The following is a 10,544-nucleotide window of genomic DNA, read 5'->3' on the forward strand; positions in this document are numbered from 1 at the left end:
ACGCTAGTCATTTGGATGCGACGGTAAATCAAGGTACCATGTGCAGCTGCACTTACCGCATGTAAAAGAACCCACAGCAACAAAAGGGTTGTCCATGGCAAAGTTATATAGAAAAATCCACTTAGGATAGGAAAACAAATAAAAGTGCAGGCAGGAGAAGAAAAAAAAATTTAAGAAAAAAAAGGGTGGCTCTCTCAGTGTGGCAATGTGCTGTCCCTGGGGAGAGCAGCCCAGATTTCACACAGAGAAAGCTGTTATGACAAAAAGGAGTAATACAGTGCAATACAATGATAAAGTCAAGTGGTCCTTAAGTTTTTGCAAAGCCTACACTGGTATTTAGAAATTCCAATAGTAACAGTGATAACAAAGACCAGCAATACTTCTGGAGGATCTGGATTATACAACTGATCCATTGGATATTAAGATGGCATTCTGTTGTTCAGTTCAGTTCAGTTACTCGAGGAGGCGTCACTGCGTTCGGACAAATCCGTATGCGCTACACCACATCTGCCAAGCCGATTCCTGACCAGCAGCGTAACCCAATGCGCTTGTTCTGTTGTAAAGTAATAAGAAATTTTAACTGAAAGCCTAGCACATTTTGTGAAAGGATAACAAAGGTATTCCTCCCCCCCCCCATCCCACCCCCATTGGATTAACTGATTAATTTATCTCCAATGACAATTGACTGTTTTGTTTAAGTTCACAACCTTAAGGAGCATTCATTGTCTGTTTGTTGTGACTGTTGTGACTCAAGGCCTGACAAAGCGCGTTGGGTTATGCTGCTGGTCAGGCATCATGTGGTGTAGTGTATATGGATTTGTCCGAACGCAGTGACGCCTCCTTGAGCAACTGAGACTGTGACTGTTGGTGGTGTTTTTTTTTCTTTTCTCTTCTTTTTCTAAATGTTTTAATGTTTATTCTATTTCACTTTATTTTTTGGTGCAGATATTTAGGATTGTTTGTTTGTCCATATGTTTGAAGGTTTGTTTGTATGTTGCAGGCATGCATATATATATATATATATATATATATATATGCAAAAACGTATACTCGAAATGTGTGTGCGTGCTTGAGTATAAAAAAAATTGCGTACTCAGCTGCATGTTTGTTGCTCTTCAGTATTTAAATGTATGTATTTGTTACTTGTCATTTGAAAAATAAAATAAAACAAAACGCTTTGTACAAAGTCTGTTTTTCACTCCCTCCCCCCCCCCCCCCCCCCCTGCTCCCCACCTTTTTTTTTACTATGTCAGACTTGGTTCCACCACCACCTTTTTTTTGTAGCCTGAATCTTTATATATATATATATGTGACTGTTGGTCACATATATATATACATATAAACATGTATATATATATATATATATATATATATATATATATATATATATGTTTTAAAAGATTTTTATATATATATATATATAAACATGTATATATATATATAAGTTGTTTTTAAAAAAATCTTTCTGATAAGGGCTCTTTACCAGATTCGTTTGCTTCTGAATTTTCCTGTAAAATGTTTTGGATGATTATTTTCACTTTTGTCAAGCTTGTTTTTTTCAGTAAATATTGGATGCTTTCCAATTTTTCTTCTTGTGTTTTTTTTTCTTTTTTTTCTTGAATACATCATCCTTTTCTGTTTTGTCTGTGTAAATATCTTTTGTGTTGTTTGTAAGTACCGGATCTGTTCCAGTTTTCTTAGTGTTTATTTTATTTTGTTTTGTTCTGTTCTGGTCTCCCCCCCCACCTTCAAATAAATATTCAATACTTTTTACTTTAGAAATGTCTTTCTTCTTCCTCTTTCTATCTGTTATTCTTCTGGGGGGGTTTTCTGTCAAATATTGTATTCCAGTTTGTTGATCTTTTATCTTTTCCTCTCTGCAAACTTGATTGATTCTAGTTATGTCATTTTCTGTTGTTTCTTTTTCTTGGGTGGGGGGGGGGGGGCAGGAATATTTGTTTGTTCTGAATATTTGATTTTTTATTTTTTAGTTCTGTTAGTCCTTTTGTTTTGATAGTGTTATTGAAATACTGGACCCTTCTACATCTTGTCAGTCAGTCAATTTTTTTCCCCTTGAATGTTACCAGAAACTGTCCAGATTGTGAGCTTCTGTTGTTGTTGGGTTTGTTTGGGTTTTTTTCTTATGCAGGTTTTGAATGCTTTCCATTCCTGTTAATCCTGTGGAGGGATGGGGATGGGGCAGAGGGAGAGGGGGGGAGGGGTTAGGAGGCTGCTCTGACAGTGGTGTGGAGAAAAGACTCATCCATACACATCAACGCTGGCTTGTACATAGAATGCATGTGAACGGGGGAGTAGTAGCCTATGAATTATGTGCAGAAAGAAGGAAAATATATGTAAAAGGTTTTTTTTTCCTTTTTTTTTTTTTAATGGCAGTATGAAGTGTGGTTAGCCTGTGTCTTCCCTATTCTTCAGTCTTCCCTCATTCTTCTTGTAGGTCTAATCATCGTCACTTACTCTGTTGTTTACTTCTTGTTATCAGACCATTTTGTACTTTCTTTTCAACTGGTTGTCTCTGAGAGGGAACCTGGCAAACAAAACAAAAAGTCATGTCATGTAACCTTAAACATGTGCATATTTAAAAAACAAACTAAAAAAAAGAACGGCATTTCAGTTATTCACTCTGTCTAGTTCAGTTGCCTGTCTTGATGGACATACAAAACATGTTGGCTTCTGCTGCTTGACCACCATGTTCCTCTTACTATGCGAACCTTGACGGACCACATGCCTGCTCCCTGGATGACTCTTGAAGTCAAACAGGTTGCGGTACAACGGCATCATACAGAGTGTAATTGGTGTGAACCTGGGCTAACTGTACCTGGAGAGATTTTGTACAACTGCATAATCTGATGACAAATATTATAATTATGTGAGGCTGAGAAGCAGTACATTTGTTATAGAATGGTGAATGCTGATAGTTCCAAAGAGCTCTTTCACCTCAGTGGTCAAATGATGGGCAAAGTCAGTGATGTTTTTCTTCCCTTGGACATTCAATCAATCCCTTTCCAATAAGTTCAGCGAATTTTGTGTGGGTGGCACTGAACAGGTCAGAAGCAGCTTTTTGACCCTGGCACACCAAACCCCATGGATGCTGTTAAGTTCTCTGGTACTATGTTCACGGAGTTTGAGCCTGTAACTAAGGAGTGTGTGAAAAAGGTATTCTAGAACATGCCAGAGAAATCCTGTGCTTTTGTCCCTGCCCTACATGGTTGTTTGGATTTGATTACTCCCATATTCACAGTTATTGTGAACAGGTTTTGTCATCTGGCATTGTGTTTCAGTGTCTTAAGCATGCTCCTGTCAAACCAACCAAGATCCAAACTGTTTGAAACACCACTGTTCTGTTTCCAATTTACCTTTCTTGTCAAGAGTGTTGAAGGAGCCTATTGTGCTGAGACATTTACAGCAGTGTTTTGATTTTGACAGTCTTCTAGGTCCATTTTAGTCAGCCTGCCATAAGTACCATAGCTCCAGAACTGCATTCTTGCATGTGGTGAATGACTTCCTCCAGGCTTCTGACAGAAGCTGTGTGTCTATCTTGTCACTGCTTGACCTATCAGCAGTGTTTGACACCACAGACCATGACATCCTCATGACATAGTTTCATACCAACTTCAGCCACTCTGGAACAGTCCTTTGTGGTTCATGTCACACCCAGTTTGTCCTTGCTGGTCATGAGAAATCTTGAAGTATGGAATGCCACACAATGTTCAGTCTTGGGCCCGGTTTTACTTACTCTGTACACACAGCCTCTCATCTCTGTTAGTCAGTTCATTCAGATTCATGCAGTCTGACTTGCACTCTGTAAACCTAAGCACAAGAGTGCAACATCACTTCTCAGAACAGTTCACTGGCTTCATGTGAAGGCCAGAATCGAATACAAGATTGCTTGTCTCTGATTCCAGTATCTGTATCAAACAATCTGATTGAATTGGAGGTTGAACATGACTGTATATGTGGGGCCAGTGGTCTCAGACTCCTCTCTCTCTTGGCTCCAAGCTAAACCAGCATATTGGAAAGGCTGCTGCAATCATGTCCAGAATGGAACAACAGCAAGCTGATGGAACACACCAAGGTCCAGGTCTACAAAGCTTGCGTCATGAACGCCCTCTTCAGCAACAGTAAAACTTAGAAATGTGTGCAAGGCAGGAATGAAAGCTCAAAGCCTCCCACATACACTGCCTCCAGCGCGTCCTGAACATCTCCTGGTAGGACAAAGTCTCCAGTAACTTTGTTCTCGAGAGGGCTGGGATCCCCAGCGTGTACACCCTCCTGAAACAAAGACACATGCACTGCCTCGGACACTTCATGTGAACGGACGACAGCTGAGGCGGGAGGGTGAGACTGATTTTTCAGTACTGTGATTTTAGGTGTGCATTATTTGGGCATTGTGGTGTAAATGATTTGTTTTCAGCTCAGTGAGGTGGTTTGGACTTGAGCATTGTGGTATTTGTGTCAAGCATTGTGATTATGGATTCCATCATTTAGGTATTGTATATAATTTGAGCGTGATGTTGTGCATGTTGTTTTGTTTGTTTGTTTGTTTTGTGTGTGTGTGTGTTTACAGAGGTTATTGTTAGTGTTTTATGTCTATGCAAGGTTGTGTATGGAAGATATCATTTCAGTTTAAATGCATGTATTACAGATTGATTTTTTACATTGTACAGTGCAATTATTATTATTATTATTATTATCAGTATTATATTTTTTTCTGTTCTGCTTGTAGGCTGTATTTATCAGACTCTTCCACTCGTGATTTCTCTGAGATAAGAAAGTGATTCAGGTTCTGTACACCATGACTTACCACCAAGTGAAGGTGCAGTGTGGTGCATGGGCCTTGTGACTGTCGTCATATGAGTACCAATCAATTACCCAGTATCTTTGTGCAATTTCTTAATTGTTCGCATTGCTCACATTCAATTTTGTGCAATCAGCAATTGTTTGTGTTGTTCAGTTTTTTGTTTCAGTGAATTGTTGTTGTTGTTTTTTGTTACTTTGGTTGCTTGAACAGTTAAACAGTCTTCAGCTTTGATATGTTGTGTGTGTCTTGTTTAATTAAAAAAACAACAACAAAAAAACATTTAAATCTTTCTATATGTGTGTGTGCATATTGCATACAGAGGTTGAATGTGTGTGTGTTTGTGTGTGTGTGTGTGTGTTGTTGTGATCAGTTTCAAGAATGAAGACTGCTGCTGAGAGAGAGAGAGAGAGAATCATCTCAAATAACAATACTAAGGAGTCACAAAAAGTGGCTTCCTACTTTGTATCCATTCTAGCATTTCTCTCCTTCACACACACACACACACACACACACAAATGTGTGTATGCATGCATACACACGCTCACACAAATATGTGCGCACATGAATGTACACACACTTTTAGGGTGTGTGTGTGTGTGTGAACTTTGTGTTGACTCAAAATCTGCCTATGGAACTATTCCCATGAAGAAATCAAGCATGTCCTTGCTGTTTATATTTTCCACTATTATAAATTTTTTTTTTTTTTTTTCTTTTTTTTTAAATAGAATTTTGGCATTCCCGTCTAAACTGAAACACTTTCAGTGTGTGTTTTATGTAGGCTCCAGACTGCCAGGCCAATATAGAATATGAATGCACACTATGTGTTGAACCCAGATGGATTCTTCAGACAGAATGAATCACAATACACGTGTGTTAGATTTTGCATTCGGATAATAATGAATAATAATGAAGAGTTCTTCTCATACAATGTGACTACCTAAAGGTGGGCTCATAGCATATTACATGATTGGTGATAACTAAAGACAAAACTAAAGGAAAACATCAGCAAAAGTAACTGAGGTGATAAAATATGTGCAAATCATCATTATACACAGATACAATATTTACATCAATACATGTTTATTAATAATCTCTTCCACACCAACATACCCTCCCCCACCACTCTGTGTACTTGTAAGATTTATGTGCAGTAAATGTGCAGATTTATGACACCTCTCTTTCTCTCTCTCACACACATAGCGCACACACATACATGAGCGAATGTCACTTTTTCTTTTTTTAAATTTTTTTTACCAGAACATATCTAAACACCATGCGGAAAGGTGTATGTTCTGAGACTGATTTTGACCTAAATCAAAGCTGATTAATTTCAAAGATCGACAAGGCAAGAATTCTACATAGCAGGGGCCTGAGAACCAGTAAAAGAATATTGACTCGTAAGTTTCAGTAGAGCAGATTTTCACTTGATGATCTGAGACAGGGTGAAGGTTGGTACATGTAATAAGAGTGCATGACAGACGTGCCCTCATATGCAGTTGGTATCAAAAACAACAAGAGAGGCAAGGCCTTCAAGACTTACTTGTGGCAATTTAAGTCCCCTAGCATTAATTACAGAGTAATTTCCCTTTTTTACTATGCACCAAAACGTTTGCAAAATAAATAAAACTTCCATGCTTAGTAAAAGAAGTTCCTGTTTGAACAAAAAATGACAATAATGACTGCTCTTGTTGTTGTGTCAAATATCAGATCAAAGTGCCAAGTTTAGAGAATACAAAAAATATAAATATAACAGTAAATGCAGTTTGCATATAATTAGGCTTCATTTGTGTGTGTGTGTGTGTGTGTGTGTGTGTGTGCCCATCCCAGAGGTGCAATAATGTTTTAAACAAGATGACTGGAAAGAATTGAATTTTTCCTATTTTTATGCCTAATTTGGTGTCAACTGACAAAGTATTTGCAGAGAAAATGGCAATGTTAAAGTTTACCACGGACACACACACACACACACACACACACACACACAGACAACCGAACACCGGGTTAAAACATAGACTCACTTGTGTAAACAAAGATCGACAAGGCAAGAAAAAATTGTTGATCAAAAATTGTTGATGCTTAACCCTTCAACGCATTCCATCAAATATCCAGACGGTATGGGAAGACCAGTGTACATTGTTTTAATAACCACCAACACAAAAACAATGCTATACAATGTTCTGTACACACATAATCCCCAAGCGACGTATTGATCCAGATCCAGATCCAGCTTTAGGACAGAAACTTGAACGAAACGAATGCACACAGGGTTCATGAATGGGCATGCTTTCATAAATTTATACACTGCGCGCATGCGTGCACATGCACAAACACTCACACAGTTACACTTGCGTGATAAATAACATTCATAACGAGGGTTGATCCAAAAGTCTTATTATCACTGGGGGGGGGGCGGGTCCAACGTTGGCCTTCGTTAAATTTTCTGGGTCCTACAAAGTACTCTCCCCTCGATCCTCTCTCCACACAGTGGCAGCTTCCTCAGCTTTTTGATACTGTTTGAGGGATATGGTAGCATTCTAAGTAATTTAACAACTCAGTTTTCCAGTCTTGGGTTCTTTATGGGGGGAAAAAAAAAATTAACATCAACAACAAACCATGCCTGCCAGGTTTTTCTTCAGAAAGGGAAACAAGAAGTGGGAAGGCGGGTGAGAGAAAACTAGGATGGATTGGTTTTTATAGATCTTCAGGTCACAGAGATCTTGGCTTTGGGGGCGATAACCTTCATCATTTACTGTGCGTTGAAGGAATGTTGAGTAGGTAGTATCACATTTTGACGCAGCTCATGGATGAACTGCACGACCGGCTTTGAGCAAACTGACACTTTCTCTACATATTATCCAGACTTCTGAGGCAAAGTACTATCGACCAGCCCTAAAGCCTTTAGAGTTGAAGAAAATGCTGGAGAAAAGTATCTTCTTCTTCTTCGTTCGTTGGTTGCAACTCCCACGTTCACTCGTATGTACACAATTTAAGTGGGTTTTTACGTGCATGACCGTTTTTACCCCGCCATGTAGGCAGCCACACTCCGTTGCTGGGCATTTTCTTGTTTCCATAACACACCGTGCGCAGACATGGATTACAGGATCTTTAACGTGCGTATTTGATCTTCTGCTTGCATATAGACACGAAGGGGGTTCAGGCACAAGCAGGTCTACACATATGTTGACACAGGAGATACTGAGGAAAAATCTCCACCCTTTACTGACCCACTAGGTGGCGTCAGGTTACCGACGGATTCGAACCCCGGACCCTCAGATTGAAAGTTCAACGCTTCAAGTCACCACTCAGCTATTGCGCCCGTCGAAAAGTATCTAATTTCGGCTTTGAAAACCGGGTCTCAGTACATAACTGACTGTCTTCCGTTATTAATTAGTGGCCACCAAAATTTTGTTGGACATTATTCGGAATGCAAGTGAGGAGATCTACATAATTTAGGTTCAGTCATCTGTGATCGCGTCACCGTGTCAGTCGTTTAGGGCCCTAGTTTGGCTCCAACTCACGTTTTTCAAACAATCCGCGCGAAAGTAGAGCTCTGAACCCTCGGTGGTGGTGGTTGTTCTTTCTTTTATTTTATTTTCTTCTTTTTTTCTTTCTTCTTGTTTTGTCTTTTTCCCCCCCGTCATATGCTTCTCTGTCAGAAGACTGGATCGAGCTATAATCCCTCTTGCAGCCACTTTTTTTTGATCGAGTATCATACCACAATATCATAATAGTACTTGTGAAAGGCGAATGAACGGGGGACTAAGTCGCAGCCCACGAAGAAGGACTGATTTGGTCGACGTCCACATCGGATTGACCGTACTTGTCGTTCAAGTCTGTTTTTCCTCGTTTGACCAACAATTAGCCCAGCTGCAAACTGTCCTGTCTGACACGTGCTGATCTCCATATATACACTTGTCAAATCAGTGTGAATTTTGATCGTTGTAAAAAAAAAAAAAAAAAAAGAAGTCATTATATGATTTTGTGCCCATTGAGAAGGTAAAGACAATCTAGGACAAATTCTATACGAGTAGACTCAAATTTACCATATGACAGCATCCAGACAAGCTTTATAATTGACAAGACTGTTTGGTGCAAGCCCCGCAGCTAATTAAGTAACCGAGAGGCACGGTTCACATTATGGGTGTGATCACTGGTTGAACAATCAAGGAATAAAAATTAATATATACCCAAAATATCCAACGAACACGAAGCCACCGATATAATCCACAAGGAAAAAATACCTGTTCTTTTTAATATATTGTTGTACATATTCAGCTTTAAAAAAAAAAAAGCGATATTACACAATGCATTATATTACAATAGTACAAAACAATACGACATGATATCGTGTACGACACGACGGACCTGCGACGGAATATGATTCGACTCGGATGCGATGCGATTCGCCCGCAATACAATGCGTCACTGACGAAATACGTACGTACGATACGACATGTGACACAAAGTTATTAAGCCATCATCCACCACGAAAATTTCAATAAAAGACTGAAAAGCATTTTTTATAAAAAGCCAATATGCGGTATGTTTCAACACCCCCCTCCGTCGCCACCCCCTCACACACCCCTCACAAAAAAACAAACAGAAACAACAACACAACAACAACAACAAAAAAGCGCATACAGCTTCAAGAACTATATGCAAGCTGTCTCAATAGATGAATTAAAAAACAACAACAACAAACAACCAAAATAATGAACAGATAAAAACAACAACAACAACAAACAAACCCACACACGCCAAAACAAACAAAAAACACAAAAAAACACGACGATCGCCAAGCAGATCTGTTTAGTACGTATTTATTCAGAACACGACCTAAACTTAAACCGCAAACACCAATCCCACATAAATCAATCCGATAACATCACGGTAAAACACGTTCTGTCAGACCCCAAACTGGGCGACAACTGAACAACTGTGTCGCCGGGTTTCTAACTCAGAACCCGAGAACTTGAACACACGGCTCACTGATGCAGTCCCTTCCTTGAGATTAGTCCATTAATTTTTGTCCATATCTCCGGGGGCCATCTCATGCGTGATCTCCTTGAGGTTCTCCTCGTCTTCTTCGTAGTTAGCCTTCTTGTAAGAGGCCCAGGCGGTGAAGGCGGACGCTGCCAGGCAGATGATCGCCCCGACGAGCGACAGCGCGAAGCACTCCCCGAGTTGCACGGTCTGGCCTTTGTACTCCGCCATCTGGTCGTACTTGGCCACAAAGATCAGGCTGGCCATGAGTCCGAAGAGACCTGGATTGGATCAACACAATGACAGAGAGAGAGAGAGAGAGAGAGAGAGAGAGAGAGAGAATAAAACTGGAAACGGGGCGATTCCTTTTTTCTTTTCTGTTTGTTAATGTTACACACAAACACACACTAACACACGCACACACACAAACACACACACACACACATATACACACACCGGCGCGCGCGCGCGCATCCGTACAAACGCCCAAACGTATGTACCATAGTCCCGATAAATATACACACAGTTGCCCAAAATGTTCTTTTGAGCGCACAAACGAACGAGTGCCAGTGCGCACGCGCGCGCGCACACACACACACGTACGCACGCATGCAAACACATACACACACACGCGCACGCACGCATGCAACCCCCCCCCCCCCCTGCGCTCCTCCCCCCCCCTCTCCTCCGCAACACACACACACACTCACCACCGCACAGCACAGCACATAATTACAGCAAC

At 40.3% G+C, this 10,544-nt stretch overlaps 1 protein-coding gene across 3 annotated transcripts in view; it reads right to left on the reverse strand.

Moving 5' to 3' along the window:
• Positions 1-6,936: 6,936 nt before the first annotated feature.
• Positions 6,937-10,544, reverse strand: part of LOC143301494 (uncharacterized) — a 17,905-nt gene continuing 14,297 nt past the window's right edge. For all 3 annotated transcript variants that reach the window (XM_076615814.1, XM_076615813.1, XM_076615812.1), the window contains exon 4: positions 6,937-10,083. In XM_076615814.1, the coding sequence (XP_076471929.1) occupies positions 9,839-10,083 (245 nt within the window). In that variant the 3' untranslated portion in view covers positions 6,937-9,838. The remainder of the gene's footprint in view (positions 10,084-10,544) is intronic.

This window comes from Babylonia areolata, chromosome 27 (assembly GCF_041734735.1).
Source record: "Babylonia areolata isolate BAREFJ2019XMU chromosome 27, ASM4173473v1, whole genome shotgun sequence".
Taxonomy (NCBI): domain Eukaryota; kingdom Metazoa; phylum Mollusca; class Gastropoda; order Neogastropoda; family Buccinidae; genus Babylonia; species Babylonia areolata.